The sequence below is a fragment of the Bolinopsis microptera genome, chromosome 9, assembly GCF_026151205.1.
Source record: "Bolinopsis microptera isolate Bmic1 chromosome 9, MBARI_Bmic_1.0, whole genome shotgun sequence".
NCBI classification, from domain to species: Eukaryota; Metazoa; Ctenophora; class Tentaculata; order Lobata; family Bolinopsidae; genus Bolinopsis; species Bolinopsis microptera.
In genome coordinates, this window is record NC_087080.1 from 8,023,406 (window position 1) to 8,044,224 (window position 20,819).

Here is a 20,819-nt window from a genome sequence, read left to right on the forward strand (position 1 = left end):
TAGTGTGATCGTGACCTTAAACCAAGTAAAAGCTTTTTGACTTTTCGATTGTGGGCTATGAAAGTTTAAAAGCGTCAATAAAAGTCACCGAGCAAGAAGCAAAGATAGTTTAATTTGTGAAACTGAAAGGACGCAAATACAACATTAATGGGCGACACAAATTTTTGAGAAGTTCAAAACATTTTGCCACATTATCCGGTATCTTGATCACAGAAATAGCCTCAAAGACATTTACTAGACTTAAAGACATAAGTACAGTAAAACCCGAATATTTACCGCGGAGATTGGGGGAAAGGAAACAGCCGCGGTAAATCGGGGTTGGCGGCAAATCGGGATTTTGTCATAAACAATGGTTTTGTTAGTATACAATGTGCATGTTAAGCCATATTTGGGGGAATGAAATGGCCGCGGTAAATCGGGGCTTGCATTAAATAAGGGCGCAGAAAATCGGGGTTTTACTGTAGCTTAATACTTTAAGTTTAATATTCTCAGAGCTGGCAAAGCTATCGACATCGTTAATGGAGTCTTCGCCTGTCTAGTCCTGCCTCATTCCTGACTAAGTGGTGGAAACAGAGGCTGGTATTTATCTGTATCAGAATAGAGAAAAAGTGCATATTAATATGATAAGAATAAGAACGACAAATTTAGTTTACCATAAATTTAGTCAAACTTTTGACTAAAATTGTTGTAAACCAAATTTCATGAGACTAAATTTTTCGGCGACTAATTTTAAAGGAGACCAAAATTTCAGTAGACCATATTATTATATAGACATGAATATTGAATATTTTAAGCTTACATTGTTTATACTTTTATAATGATATAATGACATCACCATTCCTACTGCACAAAACCGTACCAAAGTCCTATTGCACTTTAAGGGTTAGAGCTCCTCTTGGACATTAAATTTTTAATCGATCCATCCCAATGCATGCTCTGTTGAAAAGGTTGAAGGATCATATCGACATAAACTACGTCGTACCGACAGAAATGGTAAAGTCGAAAAAGGGTGAAAAAGAAACTGAACAGTGTACTGAAGAACTTAGTGATACAGAGTCACAAACTCTGGATCTGATGTTATTGAAATTCCTGAGTAATGCATTGCAGCTTAATCTGTAATGCTCAGACCGGGTAGACTATCACTAACTTTGTCGTTCTTAAGGTAAATGGAATGGAAAATGGTCTCGAAAAGTCGAAAAATGTGACTTAAATTGTTGCAGACTAAATATTTGCGAAATTTGTGACTAAAATTATGGTAACCAAATTTATTGAGAAAAACAAATTTATTGGCCTTCAGCTAGGTATGCCTTTTGCTTTACTAGCTGCATATATAATATATGCATGACATTAAGCGCGCGTGCGGCGCGGCTCAAGTTGCTAAAGTGGGCGGTAACATGAAAGACTTGTCTACAAAACGAACTCTGCGCGTTCCACAACAACTGACATTTCCTAGTTTGCATACAAAATGAGATTGGCAGTGTGTAAAGCCAGCTATTAATAGACAAACGAACCGCTGTTGCTTGAGACCTACACAGGCCGGTTAATTCGGAGGAATAAGAAATATACTGCGATAAATTAGCAATATCTGTTTAGATACACTGGGATCGTGAGACTATATCGCAGTTATACAGGAATTAATTTAGCCAGTGTGCTAGGGTTAAGGATGTGAATGTCATGTCTAAATTGTGTGATGTGTGCTATTTTGTTGACCTACCAGAATTTACAATATTTTTCATCTTTTTTTGAATTTGTGAACAAATGTGTAATCTAAAATTTATAAAATTCGTAGATTCGATCAAATTGGAACTGCTTTTTTGTTATTTTAAATTTTAATACTGCCTATCAATGGAAAGTTCAAAATTAAAAATGTAATTTTTACTATTATGAATGAGTTTGATGTAACGTATCAAAAACGTCTCTTTATTATCATGAGACAATTAAACGAAGTGTATATCGTATGTTTCACAAATCATCAAATTCCAATTGAACGGTACAACTAACGATTATCAATAGTTATTTACAAATACTGCTATATTTAGGACAAAACAAAGAAACAGCACTTTTTCTTGAAAAATTTAAGCCAAACTTTAAGCAGTAATTTGGCAAAACAATACACCGGTGATATAATATTGATCAAATCTTTTTCAGGTAATCACAACTGAATTAATCTTGCAACTAAATTCTAAACCGAAAACTGCAGAATATCAACAAAAATAAACGGTCATCATTTTTTATGTCTAGCCATTTCACCCATATTACTTCTACAAACTTCACTATAGAAACATCATGGTAGTCATTCTAACAGCATTTTGACACCATGGTGCAGTAACGGAGATAAGCACACTGCACAATTAAAGTGCTTTACTGTGTAATGCAGCATTGTATTTATGTCGTTTGTACATTATGTTAACTCCTACTTCAACATGATAACAACATTTTATAAAACATGTCCTCACAGAGTCACAGCGGAGAGAGAGCGGTGATCAATCTCTAAAATTGTGGAATTGAGACAATTAAAACTGTCATAAGCATTATCGGGGTTGATTCTTTAATTGAATAAAACGTCAAAATATAAGATAGCGTTGGTCTACTCGACTTCTTCCTATTTTTATATTTTCCAGTATTCCATTAACAGTAGGGTGATCTATAATTTAATATCAGATATGTAGTACAATAGGGTGTAGTCCCATAGAACTATAGAACAGCGTTCTGTGTCTCTTATCTACAGTGAGGAATGTGTTACTAAGTGAGTAAGTGTGTGTTACCAGTTACCAATTGTGTGTTACCATGGTGACAAGTGTATGTTACCATGATGACAAGTTTTTGTTACCAGTTACCAAGTTTATGTTACCAGTTACCAAGTGTGTGTTACCAGTTACCAAGTTTATGTTACCAGTTACCAAGTGTGTGTTACCATGGTAACAAGGTCTTATACTGTAGCGTCTTTCTTATCGTTTCTCAGCTCGTCAGCGTCGTTCTGAAGGAAAGGAAAGTGAAAAAAAAGCGAAAGCGAAACTGAACCAGGCTGATTGTATAATGTATATTGATTGTTTACCTAATACCTACAATACTTCCCGGTTAAGCTGAAAGCTGTTACAGTCTTACTCATTAATGACATTTTAAACATCCCCTATTCTACTATGCATAATGCATATTCACAATTCACATATAATGTCCAATGTACAACTCGGCACTACATGTAGCTAATTGCAACTGTAAGTAATAATTCATACTAGAGATACAGGGTACAGGGTACAGGGTACAGGATACAGGGTACAGGATACAGGGTACAGGATACAGGATACAGGGTACAGGGTACAGGGTACAGGATACAGGGTACAGGGTACAGGGTACAGGGTACAGGATACAGGGTACAGGGTACAGGATACAGGGTACAGGGTACAGGGTACAGGGTACAGGATACAGGATACAGGATACAGGATACAGGATACAGGATACAGGGTACAGGATACAGGGTACAGGGTACAGGGTACAGGGTACAGGGTACAGGGTACAGGATACAGGATACAGGATACAGGATACAGGATACAGGGTACAGGATACAGGGTACAGGGTACAGGGTACAGGGTACAGGGTACAGGGTACAGGGTACAGGGTACAGGGTACAGGGTACAGGGTACAGGGTACAGGGTACAGGGTACAGGGTACAGGGTACAGGGTACAGGATACAGGATACAGGATACAGGATACAGGATACAGGATACAGGGTACAGGATACAGGGTACAGGGTACAGGGTACAGGGTACAGGGTACAGGGTACAGGGTACAGGATACAGGATACAGGATACAGGATACAGGATACAGGATACAGGGTACAGGATACAGGGTACAGGGTACAGGGTACAGGGTACAGGGTACAGGGTACAGGGTACAGGGTACAGGGTACAGGGTACAGGGTACAGGACCTCCCCTACAGCTGTCCTCCAATATCACATCAATTGATACAGATCACCACAATATAACTCTTCAGTCTTTACAGATCACCCCACAGCTGTGTCATGCTGATTACTGGTGATGGCTAAATTTGGTCACACAAAATTGCGAAACCAGATAACGTAACTTTCTATTTATGGATCAATACGTCAGCTGATAAAAGAACCTCCTGATATGCGATGTTATCATCTACTTAACATTAAAATTACATCCAGAAAAGGAAAAAAATTGTAATCTGAAGAAGGAAGCGCTAAGTTATGACGATGGTGCTGCGCGGAGTGTGACACGTGGGGTGTGACAACTGACACGTGGGGTGTGACACGTGGGGTGTTATATATCTCGCCTTAAAAACGTGGTGTCACGTGATGTGGCATGAGCCGACAATGTTGCTACTGAGTAGTCAGTAACAACATTAGGTCAGAAGGTGCACAAGATCATCACAATTACCCTCCTATATAACTGTGAGCTCTACCTGTCTTATATGACTATACAATGCTAGGGACCCTTAGTGTTTGTTACTTCTTTACCTGTGTAGCAGTGCTTTTTCAAGTTTTTATTTTACAGTTAACTACAGTCCGTTTTTGTTATAAAGATGGTTAATTTTGGCGAACAATGCACAAAATAGCGCATGTTAAAGCTTTAAAGGTACTCGGCAGCTGTTGTGGCGTCTTTAATTTTTCAAATTGTAAGCCTTACCGTCTTTATTTATTTTTCATTTGAAGGCTTCATCTTTATAAAATAAATTGAGTGTATCACAAGATCACGTAATTGGCGTTTTGTCACGTTGTATGACGTAGGTACAATCACGCGTGTCTGCCCAGAGAAAGTGCGAGTTCCGGAATAGTTTTGCTTTTGGAAAGTGAAGTCAGGCACCTGGTTAACTTTAAGCTAGTGCAGTGAGTGTTAGTTTCATTTTTGGATTGTTCATTTGTTATCGTCGCACAAGTTTATTTGTTTGCTTTCTTTAATGGCGTTAAATATTTATTTATATTTTTTATAATTTTATACTGCTTTACTAACCAACTAATTGTTATTTAGAAATCATGGGGGTTATGACACAGAGTAAAAACACGATACGACTGGCAAGGAGGTGGTCCGAAGGTTGCGCAATAACCGCGAAGATGCCTACCACTAAACTTCTCGACAGGTTCAATAAGATAGGACAGAGTAAAAACACAAGAAAGATAAAAATGCTGATGATGGGAAACATGATACTGGCTCTGAGCGTCATAGCTCTAACATGCTTCCTGCTCAAAGATAGAGGTACAGAAATTATTTCAATATATCAAACTTATTAACATTATTAAATCTTTAAAATTTAAATATGTTCTGTTAGTACTTAGTTTAAATATGTTCTGTTAGTGTCACATCAAAACCCACAACTTAAACTATTAATTTTAAAACTGCACGTCATTATCACTTCAAAAGTACGGTTCTAACCCTTACTCTATCCTCTAGGCAAGGAGATAGTGACAACTCTTGGAAAAGAGATAGTGACAACCCTGCTGACGACACAGTTTAAAGACAACAGATCAAAACTCCACTTCTACTCACAGAACGCCTCGGTAGACCTGGACTCCCTCTGCACGAACATAGAGACTCACACTACTGTGAATATAGAGGTATTAACATTTTTCAGGATGTTTTTATGTTTCACCCAAGGATGTCACATCTTGTTTGGAGTGTAGAGCCTATATTGATTTAGTTCGATAGATTCAGTTCTGCATTTGGTCGTTTCATTATTCCTGAATGAAAATGAATATTTTGGGGAAGTTGGTCGTTTAGCTCCGGACAGTCTATGCAACGTCTATGCAACGTCCGTGCAACAACAAAAGAACCGTCTATGCAACGTCTATGCAACGTCCCTGCACAATGAACACTCTATGCACACTCCCTGCACGGTCAGTCTATGCAACGTCTATGCAACGTCTATGCAACGTCCCTGCACAGTACCATATGAACACCGGCTACTAGCCGGCTACTAGCCGGCTAGTAGCCACTTTTGTAATAACAGCTCCTCAACTTCACATTAACAACCGACTACTAACCGGCACTTGAAAAGTGGTCACTAGCCGGCTACTAACCGGCTACTAGCCGGCTAGTGACCACAAAGTGGCTACTAACCGGCTACTAAGCGGTCACTAGCCGGCTATTAGCCGAGCTCTAAAGCAGACCTATTAGTAGCCGGTTCTAAACCGGCTACTAGCCGGCACTTGAAAAGCGGTCACTAGCCGGCTACTAACCGGCTACTAACCGGCTAGTGACCACAAAGTGGCTACTAACCGGCTACTAAGCGGTCACTAGCCGGCTATTAGCCGAGCTCTAAAGCAGACCTATTAGTAGCCGGTTCTAAACCGGCTACTAGCCGGCACTTGAAAAGCGGTCACTAGCCGGCTACTAACCGGCTACTAACCGGCTAGTAACCACCAAGTGGCTACTAACCGGCTACTAACCGGTCACTAGCCGGCTCTAAAGCAGACCTATTAGTAGCCGGTCTTACAGTCCCGACCTTCCCTCCCTCAGATGTACTGCCTGGTTAGTAGCCACTTGGTGGTTACTAGCCGGTTAGTAGCCGGTTAGTAGCCGGCTAGTGACCGCTTTCTAAGTGCCGGCTAGTAGCCGGTTTGGAACCGGCTACTAGTAGGTCTGCTTTAGAGCTCGGCTAATAGCCGGCTAGTGACCGCTTAGTAGCCGGTTAGTAGCCACTTTGTGGTCACTAGCCGGCTAGTAGCCGGTTAGTAGCCGGCTAGTGACCACTTTTCAAGTGCCGGTTAGTAGCCGGTTGGTAATGTGAAGTTGAGGAGCTGTTATTACAAAAGTGGCTACTAGCCGGCTAGTAGCCGGCTAGTAGCCGGCTAGTAGCAGGTGTTCATATGGTACTGTGCAGGGACGTTGCATAGACGTTGCATAGACGTTGCATAGACGTTGCATAGACTGACCGTGCAGGGAGTGTGCATAGAGTGTTCATTGTGCAGGGACGTTGCATAGACGTTGCATAGACGGTTCTTTTGTTGTTGCATGGACGTTGCATAGACGTTGCATAGACTGTCCGGAGCTAAACGACCAAGTTGCCATATTGCAGGTCTGGAAACACACAGTTTCAGCAGGAAAGGCCCAATATCTTCTCCCGAGTGATATGGACATAGCTTATCACGCTGTTATGGTGTACGAGACTCAGGACCCTATGGGAGTGAGACACTACTGGTCTCAGGAGAAACAGAGAACCGAACTAGTGTTCCAACACAGGTAGGTACTTGAATTATTAATATCGTGCTTAAAGAAGGACACTTTTTGAGATAAGATCACTGTTCTCTTGTACTTTAATACGTGTCGATTGTCGAACTAGAGTCTAGGAAGATCACTCAAGTTCGACAGAGTTTGTCTAGCTACTGTACGTGAGCCATATTGATTTAGTATAGTGAAACAAGCTGCATTTATGTTAAAAGTAACTTATTATACCTACAGTACTAATAAAGACGACGTAGTTAAGAAGATGAACGGAAGAAAGAGAATAGGAGAGGGAGCCTGGCAAACTGACCCGAAGCTGCTGCTCAGGGACTTTTCTGCTGTGGGTACGTAACTCTATTTAACACTATTTAACATTTTACAGAGTTTTACAGTCATCCAATGAGCTAAAACGATTCGACAATTCTAAAAGTGTTCACAAAATAAGAATATTTAAGAATATTACAAGTAGTACTCTCATCATACAGGAATAGTGCCGAAGTATTTTATTTTGTCCGAACGGGAGACAAATAGCAGAGAAGCACTCCAGTTACCATCCTTTTTACAGTAACTGTAAACACTTCGTACAAGATATGTACACACTCATGACTGATAAGGATATACAGATAACGAGCTGGCTGGAAACTAAACCAGAGAGAGCGGTGAATATATAAGACAGAGATAGACTTGTATTGTAAATAATGTTACGTTTATTTATTCAGACAGGACAGATAGGACAGAGATAGGCTGGAAATCGTGATACGTTTATTTATTAATTTATTCTTAAATATTGAAATTGTTTAACAATTCACTGATATTTTGTGCACAATTAGTTAATTCGTTTGAATTTTTTATCTACTGTATTGAGGTTGTTCGACCTTTAGAAGTACACTTTAATACGTAGTAAAAACGTAATAAATCAGCATCATGATCAATTTATGACGTCCATGATAGAATGAATAATTCTGATTTCTGATGAATATTAATTCACCCTACCAGAAGACATACTTAACATGACCGTACCCGGTATATAACAAACAGTTTAAAGATCATTGTACAGAAGTATAGATTTTCGGACGAACTGCGGGACTCAATTATTTATTATAATAAATGCATAAAATTAAAATAATAAACAACTTACGACAGCATCGTTCTCCACAGTGACACATTTCCCACACAAGCATTCGCACGTGCTGCTGATGAAGTTTAGGAACTGAAATAAGGAAACATTTATCCTAAGATAGGAAATACTAAGAAATAATAATTAGTAATTAGTAATATGGTTATTATAAATAATCATGAATTTATCATACATTTCTGATACGATATTACTAGTTAAAAACTTACGGTACTGAAGTTTGAAGTCTGAGCCTCTATCACAGTACCAAGAGATATGAGTCCCAGTATAATGAAGAAAACAAAGAGAAAGTAGAATAGGGTATCCGTAGATTCGGGGTACAGATCTGAACAAGGATAACGGTTACAGTGGTAACACGTGGTTACTCTGGTAACACGTGGTTGCTATGAGAACAATATGATGGGAATTAGTTCAAGTTCAATTTATATGACTCATATACATTGACATTATATGACAACAAGACCTATTTATATCATTAGCTAATAGATTTTATTACTGAGAATACACTTAACAGTTAACACAGTTAAAGTTAAGTAACTATTGAACCCACCTCCGAATCCGATGGTAGTGAAAGAGATGAAAGTAAAGTAGATGGCATCAAAGTAAGGCCAGTTCTCCTTGTACGATAGGTATGCGGAGAATGTTAAGATCACTATTATACAGAATAGTAAGGTCACTATTTGTTGAACCTGTAAAGTAGATTGGTTATTAATGGTGGAAGGTTACAATAAGATCCTAAATTATAAGTGCTGCTGTTAATAATATGGAAAAACATACATCTGTTCAATCTAAATTTTCTTGGAATTATTTTAGTTCTGACAGTTATTATTATGATAAGAAATGAAGAATTAATACATATTATTATTAGTTTTAGCGAAAATCTCACCTTTTCATTTTCCTCATCTTTTCCTCCCAACACCTTTCTAAGCTTCTTGCACACCCATCTAATAAAGTTAGCAGTGTGTTGAGCGTAAACCGCTAGACAAGCCATGAACAGTGGGATTCCTATCAGAGCAAAGAAGATACAGAATCCTCGTCCCTCGTCTGTAACTGGGTACATATACCCGTATCCTGGGGAATGAGATAATAATGAAGACTAGATAATAATGAAGATTGTATTGTAGATTTCACTGTAGCTTATAATGTAGATTACACTGTATATTAGAATGTAGATTATAATGTAGATTACACTGTATATTAGAATGTAGATTATAATGTAGATTACACTGTATATTAGAATGTAGATTATAATGTAGATTACACAGTATATTAGAATGTAGATTATAATGTAGAATAGACTAATGCAGATAAGACTCACCTATAGTAGTGACGACAGTAAGACAGAATATAACAGTTGGAGCGAAGGTCCACGAGTTAGTGATATTGGGAGTGGCCTGCAATACTTCCACCATGTGACACGGTGCTTTCAGCTCGTCGTGGAAATCCTCGTCTACATCAGCTAACAAGTCGTGCAGCTGGGGAGAGAGGAGTTACTTACCGTGGAAACCAATTGGTTACTTACCATGGTAACCAATAGTAATCATAGGTAACCAATAGTAATTATAGGTACCCAATAGTAATTATAGGTAACCAATTATAGTAGCCACACATATTTATTAGTAATCACTAGTAACCGTTAGTAACCACTAGTAATCGTTAGTAACCATTAGTTGCCACGTTAGTAACCACTAGTAATCGTTAGTAACCGTTAGAGCGTTAGTAACCACTAATAACCACTAATCAACACTAATTACTGACCTCCTGCTCGTAGTTTTTCCTCTGCTCGTTCTCATGGCTCTCCTCTATAGCCTGGAATATAGCTGCTCCCACTGCTAAATACACCAGAACCGTGCAAAAGGTCGCAAACGCTGCGATAGCCTTACCGTTTATACTGCACCCCATCCTGAGTGAAGGTGAAAGTTAAGATTTAAGATTTTGCAACTATTAGTAACCAATAGTAACCAGTAGTAACCACTAGTAACCAGTAGCAACTAGTAGCAATTAGTAACAAATAGTAACCACTAGTAACAAGCTTGTTTAAATCATTCCCAGTGAAATTAGTACGATAATAAAACTAGTGATAATAATAAATGAAACTGCAGCAAAAGCTAGAGTTATAATTAGTGTAACTGAGATAATGATGTCAACTAAGATAATTACTGGAACGACAATAAATAATCGTATTACTATCAATAGTAGATAACTACAATTCATTTAATTTAAAACGACAAAATATAAATATATATATAATAACATCATAATATAATATATTTCTGTTTCTGGAGTAAATTATTGCAACAAGCTGTTATTTTAGTAAATAAATGAAAATGATAGCATCGCACGATAAATCAATCAAATTACTAACTTACTTAAGTTACAATCATTACCAAACTAGCCAGGTCCTTAATTATAACGACCAATAAGAGTCATCATTTATTTTACATTTCATTAATAACTTAATAAGAATCTGATGATACGTATTACATTACAGTCTACTGCGGTCGAGCCATGTTGAAGGGTTTTATATGTCTGGGTATATGACTAAATGCTGAAGCTATTTGACCTTGTTTAATCCGACAAAGCAGACAAACCGAGTAGCTGTCAGCTTACAATCAAACAGCTAAACATGAACTCATTAAACCTCCTATGTTAGAGTAACTAGTAACTATCGGTAAGATTATACTGTACACTATTTACTAATGATGACCACAGAGAAAACTTGATTCAAAGTTTTAAAAACGGGACGAAAATTTAACCAAGATTACAGCAGCCACAAACGCACAACTAAACTTAAAATATTATGAGTAATTAAACATCTTGTAATGAAAATTACGAAGCTTCCATTCACAGGATATCCAGTTACCTGGCAACGCCCGCTCATTATGCTTCTTTAACCTCATACAAGTGCAAGCGACGAGGAAGATATTCATGCATTTCTGCACGAGGAGGAGCCCATTATAAATAATTAAAGATCATATCATGGGCAATTAACTGAGTAAATATAGTGCTCTCATCTGCTTGTACACAGAAGTCTGGATAATGACAATGTATAGAATTATCATATTAATATGACTAGACTATAGAATGATAATATAAGGTAATAAAAACAGAGCTATTATATATATATATATATTATATATATTATATATATTACATAGCTATATATAATATATATATATATTTCGTTGCTGTATATATATATATTATATATATAGCTATATATAGCTATCATATATATATATATATCATCATCATTACAACAGAAAGATAGAACAATAGTATGAAAATTAGCAGGAACAATGAACTTTGCACAATAGCGTGTGCGTGCCGAATCTAATATTGCGCTAAATCCTGCTCAGTTTGATCACTTATTACTTATTAGAATATGAGATAAGAAAACTAGAGATAGCTAGAAGGGCGATAAAATCTTGAAAACAACAAATCAACTATAAAAAGTTCCAAAAAGTACCATGAATTACTGTTATACACTATGAAGTACACAAACAACAATAACAATCACGTACAATACAAACAGCTAATTGCAGACAACACACAAACTGTAACCATAGCAACCAGTTGCATCCTACACACCACCAACCAATCAGAGAACAGTAAACGAAGACCTCAACAAATCACAGCACAGGAAATAAGCAGCCAATCAGGTGTTGAGTAGATCAACAGATAAGGTACGCAGTCAAGATGACGTACAGTAGGAAACAACATTGTATAAGCCAGCTGTTTTGCAGTAACATTGCTTTTTCGCTGCATTTCTCGTCTCTTTAATACACTTTTACAGCTTGATAACAGTTTCGCTGTGTTTTTTAGTGTTTTAGATCTTATCTCACACACCACGACGAACTAGACAGAAGAGCTTAGGAAAAGTCAACTGTTCTAGACAACTTACTGGAAACACAGGTAATGCTGACTAGCAGCTACGCAACAACATGACCGAGATGATAAAAATAAAGCACACGAATAAAATCACAAACCAGCTAAAATAAACGCACGACTAAAATCAGGCAGCTAAACTAAACGAGGTATAATATCTTGGAAGATGACTTAGAAAGAAAGTTGCCGAAGAAGCGCATTACTATTAACATTAGTGTCACATCAGCACGAGAGATGGCACATTAACATCACTCCACGTACTGCTCGTAAACTGCTTTAACAAGTGCTTTGAGCGCATATATTTAGCTAATTATCCGCATATATTTAGCTAATTATCCGGCATTATATGTGTTTTTGTGTCATTATCCGGTATTATATGTGCTTTCATAATAATATGTAATCATGATTGTGGCTGTTAGAATATGACTGTGATATTAGTGAGGCGTATTATAGCAGTGTCTCGACCCAATAACAATCAAATAACAACCAAAGACTACAGGAACAGGCCAATGAAGAGCGAAGTTTATAGAAAAATAGAGACTCGGGAACAACAGTAAGATTGAATCAATACTCCAATAGAGGAAACATACGCGTGGTAACATGATACCAATAATAGACAAAACAGTGGGGGGGGGGGGGCAACAACTGTAAAAGATTAATTTAGGAATAATATTTTTTCAGGTGGCTTGCCAGTTTTGCTAGTTATACAGTAATCTTGTACAATTGACAAACTGCCGCTTTCCTCATAACTGATATTTGATAAAGGAGAAGAAATGAGTCTTTATAGGTGTAAATTCCACACATGTTTTACGTATGTTTGGACAATAACGGACGTTTGAGCATGTCGACAAATCGGCTATAAGCTAATCACAATCGAGCTTACATTAAAATGTAAAGGCTGAAGAAACATTTCTTTATTTGTTAGTGCTGACTGGTGACTTGTAATTCACAAAGTTACAAGACAAAATACACAAAAATGTACCAGTTTAAAATACCAAACTATAAAATACCTATAACATCCGCATCGTTAACAGTTCAGTACAATTTAACAACAACTACACTACTAAACGTACCAATGCTTTATCGTAACCCTAATATAGGTATTACATGACGTTTAATTCATCTGGTGGGTCAGCATGGTCTTATTCTCATTCAGCTAACCGAAGCAAGGCAGTAAGGTAGTACGTTTTCGTGAAAATTCGGGGTGAGAGAGCGGGAATTGAACCCACGACCTCCCGAAAACCAGTCAGGTGCTAAACCATACATGAAGTTTATATACCTAACAAATAAAATTAATTCCGAATGTACACAACGAAACTAACAAATATTTCAATAGCTAAAAGTAAAAGAGAAAACACAGTAAAGTGCTTAGTGCAAACAGGTACAGATGGAGATAATCTCACTTATCCCTAAGAACCAACAAATTCCAGCCAAGAAGATCTGGTAAACTTGAAAAGATCTGGTGCCACTGGTGCTTAAAGTAGCAAGTGTTGAAATCTAGCACTACTAGCCACTATTAGTATAGTGCAACTGAGACAATAACGTTTTATTCAATTAGGTGAAAACACACTTTTTATAAAAAACGCTCAAACTGAAAGTTCTAGTCGACGTAGTATGTACGTGATTCGAGAAGAAGTAACGAGCACGTGAGCTAACAAGCACATCGGGAACCGAGCTAATGAGCTTGCGTAAGCGGTCGTATTATCAGTTCTATAAGGTATCACGTCAATAAAGTCCATTACATCTTAGGAGTTAGGGATAATCACTCTCCTCTAAACATGAATGTCTATTAGCCTATTAGTGAGAAGTGATTCAAATGCTGAAAAGCGGCTTTCCTCTAGCTTAGTTGTCGAATACTTTGCATTGGAATCGGAGGATAAACAGTTCGCGACATCAAAGAAGTAATCAGACCTGGACAGATATGTCTTTATATTATTTATTATTAGGGCGACCTTTTTTATTAGTTCATTAGGGCGACCCTGGTACAAAAAAACTGTAAAAAAAAGGATCAAAATTGTCGGAAAAATCAAATTTTCGAGAAAATGTTCAAGTGAATTTTGAAGAAAAATTCGGGGGAAAGAAATTACCAGCGGAAAAATCGGGGTTTGTGGTAAAATATTAACAAACAAACTGGGATATAAACTATAGGAAATAACTTATTAGACGTAGAGTTTGGAAATGTTTTAATTACATAAAAAGATAAAACAGTGGGGGAGGGGGAAGATCAACTGTAAAAAATTATTCTAGGAAAAAAGATTTTGCTAGGTGGTTTGCCAGTTTTGCTAGTTACTCTGCCGTTTTCTGACAAAAGTGCTTAAGTAACACAAGGTTCATTTTGTGCAAATTTACTTTGAAGATTTCAATTCTGTAATTGCTCTGGGCTAGCTGCTGTCAAATTTAAACTGCACCCACTATGTTTTTAAGGTGCTTTGTCGACTTTTGAGACTTATGACAAGGTTTCATCATCCTAACTTCTCGGAAAGTGCCTCAAAATCACAAATTATAGTTTGAATTTCTTAGAAAAGTACTTTCTTTTTGAATTTCTTTTTAAATTTCTTAGAAAAGTATAGTACAGCCATATCGGCAAAAACTCCATGTTCTGATGAAAATGACCCGTTCAAACCATTGTTCATCGAAAATAAGCCTTAAACTGTTGTGATGAAACACTGGTTGTAATATTGGGACACGCTGAAATAAAATATTTGAAAATTTCGTTTTCTGATAAAAGTCCTTAAAGTGCACCAACATTAATGGGAACTTTATCTGCGATCATTCTGACCTACAATTTTACGACAAATTGATTGGTGATGGTTTAAGAACACGAAAACACTCCCTTCTCCCCACTCCCCAGTGGATTAAAAAATAGTGGCAACGAGAAGGAATGAGACGTTGCAATTCCTTATAAAATTTTGTTTTTGAATCGGAATTCTACCAGCATTTCGACACTTGTTTTGACGAAGAGTTGATTGGTGATAGTACGAGATAATAATAAATATTTCTTTAGAAATTAAATTAAGGATTCAGATGAGGCTTTCTTAGTAAAGGCCAAGGTTTTTCGAATAATGATTAATGATAATGGATATCGTAACGCAAGGTAAAGAAAAACAAGCGTATAAAAATGTGACATGATTGTTAATAATCCTGTACATAAATAAATGGTAAATGGTAAATGAAAATACACATTAATAAATATTAATTGAGATCTGCTACATGGTCAGAGCTGGGAAGATCAACCCAAAATACTCTACTGCGGGGCTCATAAGTCTACAAAGTTTTTGAACTATATCTTTCTTTTAAGCGCTTGCTATACCCCGTGGTTGATTTTGTGGGAAAGCTATGATTATACCTAACCGGATCAATCTCTCTTCTTTCTGCCGCAGAAATGGAGCAGAACGGAAGGAAACCTCGTTGTGCTCTGATTTCCATTCCATTTGGACCGAGTCACAGTGAAACCTGATAACCTTCACCTTCTCGAGCAGTGGTCTTTCTGTTTTGCAGCGGTTGCTTGTCCCATATGACCTAGGCCAAGAATGAAAGTCCGAACAGGCCATAGAAACAGCAGTACCCACCTTTTCCACTGCACCAACAAAGTCCTCATAATTATGTAGCTGTCCGCACTGTTTGATGGACAGTTCCACATTATGGTGGAACGAGTCAGCGCTCATGAAGGTATGGCTTGGCTCCATATATTTCACTGTAATCGTATCAAGCCCGAGGTCAGGGCTGTTTATGAGCGAACATAACGCAGTGTAAAGCGTCCAGAATTTGTTCTGACCGGAACAATTGTCTGCCCACAGAATAATTTCCCGGCTTTCACCAATTCTCCCTTCACCAAAATACCTCATAGCTTTGACCCAGGTTGAAGATACGTTCTCATCTTTCCTCCCAGCAATAGCAATTTGTTTCATTTTAGGTCAAGCAAGCTAAAAATCTGCAGTCTCAACTGATTAGAGAATAAAAATTTTAAAGCAAATTTTGAAAGGTTCTGCATTGACAAATCGGCAATTTTTCGGCGAAGCTAGTGTTTCTGAAGTTTATGACCATCACCAATCGATCCGTCGTGAAAATTTAGATTTGTAAGTACCGATTATATAGCTTCAGTTGACAGAATCAACATTTAATTAAAAGTATAATGGCATTTTAGGGGGTTCCAAAAAGAGGGTTTCGGGGGGTCGGCGAATGTATCCAATGGTCCTCAGGGATAGTTCTTGACCAAAAAACAAATGTAAGACCAAAAACCCGAAATTTCCAAAATTTTACTTAAGCACTTTTGTCAGGAAACGGCAGTACTGTACCATTGACAAACTGCCGCTTCCCTCGTAGCTGTTAAAGGAGACGTATTGAGTCGTAGGTGTAAATTCCACACATGTTTTACATATGTGTGGACAATACCGGACCTTTGAACATGTCGACTAATCGACTAGTCGACTAGTCGACTAATCACAATCGACCTTACATTAAAATGTAAAGGATGAAGAAACATTTCTTTATTAGTAGTGCTGACTGGTGAGTCGGTGACTTGTAATTCACAAAGTTACAAGACAAAATACACAAAAATGTACCAGTTTAAAAGACCAAACTATAAAATACCTATAACATCCGCACTGTTAACAGTTCACTGTTCAGTACAATTTAACAATACATACACTACTAAACGTACCAATGCTTTATCATAACCCTAATATAGGTATTACACGAAGTTTGTAACCTAAAAAATAAGATTGACTACGAATGTACACAATGAAACTAACAAACATTTCAATAGCTAAAAGTAAAAGAGAAAATACGGTTAAGTGTAAACAGGTAAAGATGGAGATAATCTCAATTATTCCTTATTATCGATAAGAACCAACAATATTCCAGCCAAGAAGGTCTGGTAAACTTGAAAAGATCTAGTGCCAATTACAGCGACTAAATAACAGATACTACTGCAGAGTAATAACCACAACTTTACAACTGTAACGTAAACAACTGTGAGAGCTTTGTGGTTAACTGTGTGGTTATGTCACGTGATCATCTGTTTAGATAACAGCTTATATTACACTCTATATACTTAGGTAAATACTTACTAGTAACCACCTGTAACTACTAGTAACCACCTGTAACTACTAGTAACCGCATGTAACTATTAGTAACCGCATGTAACTATTAGTAACCACCTGTAACTACTAGTAACCCCTAGTTAATCACTATAAATCACTACTGGTGACTACTTGTGTGTGTGGCTGGTATGTGGTTGTCATGGTAACTAACTATGTGTGGCTGGTATGTGGTAGTCATGGTGACTACTTGTGTGTGGCTGGTATGTGGTTGTCATGGTAACTAACTGTGTGTGGCTGGTATGTGGTTGTCATGGTAACTACTTGTGTGTGGCTGGTATGTGGTTGTCATGGTAACTACTTGTGTGTGGCTGGTATGTGGTTGTCATGGTAACTGCTTGTGTGTGGCTGGTATGTGGTTGTCATGGTAACTACTTGTGTGTGTGGCTGGTATGTGGTTGTCATGGTAACTACTTGTGTGTGTGGCTGGTATGTGGTTGTCATGGTAACTACTTGTGTGTGGCTGGTATGTGGTTGTCATGGTAACTGCTTGTGTGTGTTTGGCTGGTATGTGGTTGTCATGGTGACTACTTGTGTGTGTGGCTGGTATGTGGTTGTCATGGTGACTGCCTGTGTGTGTGTGGCTGGTATGTGGTTGTCATGGTGACTGCTTGTGTGTGGGGCTGGTATGCGATGAACGTGCCGGCACGTGTCTACTATTGTAAATTAATAGTTGTATTATAGTATACCAGTATAATAAGCCATTCACAGAACATTGTAAGGTATTCATAGATTCGTCCAGGTTAGTGAATAATAATAGACACGTCCAGGGTAGCGAATAACAATAGACACGTCCCCGTGTCTGTGTGTAATTTAGATCTCAGCATAGTATTATATGTGCACAAACGATCTATCAATCCTTTTATCAGCACATCTGTGCATGTTTGGGGTTTGTTATCTGCAAAATGGTATCTAGGCTCCCAAAGGTAGTGGAGACCTGATTCAATGGAACAATAGCTTCATTGATAATTTTATAAACAGATCTATTGAAGCATGCCTCGTTATATCCTATTATAATAGTATTATACTCTTAACTCTATATATAATAGTGCACATCTTATCCACCTAAACCTTTGAAATTCCACTAAAACTAGTGGTTACAAAGCAGGCGTAGTTCACAAGTTAATGTTCAATTAATTACTAAAAAAGGGCGAATCACAAATAAAACATATCATACAATAAGAGAAAAGAAGCCTCACCAAGATGCCAACAATAGGGTATCCCGCACGAAACTGCGATTACACAGTTTAGGTTTATATATGTATACATAGAGACAAATGAACAAATAGACAAACAGACAAATGTACGAAAAGACAAATGTACGAAGAGATAAAACATGTGCGAAGAGACAAATGTACAAAGATACAAATGTACGAAGAGAGACAAAATATGTAAAAAGAGACAATTGTAGACAAATGAACAAAGAGACAAATGTATGAAGAGACAAATGTACGAAGAGACAAATGTACGCAGAGACAAAATATGTACAAAGAGACAAATGTATAAAGAGACAAATGTACATCAAAGGTCATAGCGATAGATATAAGTTATATAACGATATAACGATCACATACAGTGACATTACACGGTAAGATAGCAATGAGTGAAGTTACATGCAGCTATTACACTTGTATACCATCCAATTGCTGTGTACTTATCTTACTGGTAATTTCTAGTAACCAGTAGTTACCAGTAGTTACCGGTATAAACCACTGGTAACCACTGGTAACCGCTAGTTTCATGCAGCTATTACACTTGTATACTATCCTAGCTGAGTGCTTATGTAACTAAGTTACAGTACTTTGTACATTACAAGCTTAGCTTCAACCTTATGATGTGTATTTTATATACACGTATAGTGTTGTCAGTGTATGTATACTGTATAGTATGCTAGTATGGTTAGTCTGCAAATGTATGCATGGTATTGTTTATGAACACTTATAACATACTGCTACATTGACTCTAGAGTCTAGACAAAGCTACCTTTACCACAAGCATAACTACATGGCTTTCTTATAATCTTAGATGATAATACTCTTAGGTATACGACAATAAATCATAGCACATTTAATCTTCGAACGTTTCACCCCCAATACTTTAAGACTTTGCACCCTATCCTAAAAACTCAGTTTCAAAAAGCTGGGGTGAAATGTCTACAATTAGTGTTGATGTCTATTATCTAGCACTATTAGCACTATTAGTATTATAGTGCAAGTGAGATGGTAACGTTTTATTAAATTGGGTGATAAGACACTTTTTATACGGAACGCTCAAACTGAAAGTTCTAGTCGGCGAGCATTGGACTTTTTATAAGATACAGAACCTGCGCAAATTATTAACAAGCAAACTGGGATATTATAAGAAGCATATTATAAGAAACATATTATAAGAAACAACTAATTAGACGTTTGGAAATGTTTTAACTGCACTTCAGCACTGTTTAACTTAACACCTTTAAAAACTGTTATGAATCGTTTTATAAACTTTTATACTATTACTAACCAGTGTATAATGTATATTATAGATTATTGTGTAAAGTTATTGTTAGCTTTCCATCTCATTTGGGAGTTTCACTAATTTCACTTTAAACACATAAGTAGTAACAAGTATTTACTCACTTTAGTAAATTATTTAATTATTTTTTACTAAATGTAATCACTTATTTAATGAGTAATGAATTTATATTCACTTAATTAAATTATTAATAATAAGGTTTTACTCACTTAGTTATGTGTCCGACATTGTGCCGGTCCTGTCCCCGCCTTCACATTCCTAGAGCATAACTTAAATAACTAAATTGAGTAATTGGTTATCTTAATTAACAATTAATCATCACATCTCATTGAAATTTTAAAAGTGCTGTTTAAAATGAGCAGATAATGTCTGTCGTAGGGTGATTCACTGCAGTGCTGTCAGATGAACTATGCCTTTGAAGTCACAAAACCTCCCCCAAATTGTTCTGCCCTAGTACTTAGTGTCTCAGGATTCCCAACACTAACTAACTAAGTAACTGAGTAACTGAGTAATAAGTATAGGTACAAGAGCTGCGTCTTTTAGACAGGCCGCCGCTGCAAAAACTTCAGGACTTGAAAACATTTTTTGTTAAAAAGTGTCTGAATTAAAATGCAATGTTTGTACTTTGTACAGGTTCAATCTCTGCAGGTTTACAATTCCGCTGCTAACTTTACACGATGTATTCCTCTGGGTTTTAAACCCTATATAGTAAATCCAATCTAAGGCTCCCATTCTGACTACACACGACACAGACACATTACCTCTATCATTAGGCTCACGAAGTACTGGGACAAAACTTAATATAAGTCAATCTATAGCGAAATATGGGCCTTGTAAGTGAGTAAGTGTTGTTGTTAGCGCATGTGTACTAAGTACTATTGCAGTAACGACAACATCCTGCTTCAATACTGACATCACAACAATTTGGCACCTCGTCATATCATGTATTATAGTGGCTTTATATTAATTGAATAAACTAATCAATAATTTGCTCTTAATTT

General features: G+C 37.1%; 2 protein-coding genes across 3 annotated transcripts; one reads left to right on the top strand and one right to left on the bottom strand.

Annotated features, from left to right (window-relative positions):
- Nucleotides 1-1,951: 1,951 nt before the first annotated feature.
- Nucleotides 1,952-20,103, bottom strand: LOC134820710 (potassium channel subfamily K member 9-like). Its single transcript, XM_063831238.1, has 8 exons — nucleotides 20,028-20,103; nucleotides 10,076-10,220; nucleotides 9,636-9,792; nucleotides 9,204-9,388; nucleotides 8,868-9,006; nucleotides 8,527-8,642; nucleotides 8,321-8,392; nucleotides 1,952-2,977 (listed from the first exon to the last, which is right to left on the bottom strand). Exons 2-8 carry the CDS (start codon nucleotides 10,217-10,219, stop codon nucleotides 2,930-2,932), a joined length of 861 nt encoding a protein of 286 aa, XP_063687308.1. The 5' UTR covers nucleotide 10,220; nucleotides 20,028-20,103; the 3' UTR covers nucleotides 1,952-2,929.
- On the top strand, nucleotides 4,723-8,242 carry LOC134820712 (uncharacterized). 2 transcript variants are annotated; one of them, XM_063831242.1, is made up of 6 exons: nucleotides 4,723-4,850; nucleotides 4,993-5,217; nucleotides 5,413-5,576; nucleotides 7,037-7,200; nucleotides 7,420-7,526; nucleotides 7,668-8,242. In XM_063831242.1, exons 2-6 carry the CDS (start codon nucleotides 4,998-5,000, stop codon nucleotides 7,748-7,750), a joined length of 738 nt encoding a protein of 245 aa, XP_063687312.1. In that variant the 5' UTR covers nucleotides 4,723-4,850; nucleotides 4,993-4,997; the 3' UTR covers nucleotides 7,751-8,242. The 2 variants fall into 2 exon arrangements, with proteins under 2 accessions (XP_063687312.1, XP_063687311.1); XM_063831241.1 differs by lacking the exon at nucleotides 4,723-4,850 and having other exon boundaries at nucleotides 4,901-5,217.
- Nucleotides 20,104-20,819: the final 716 nt, after the last annotated feature.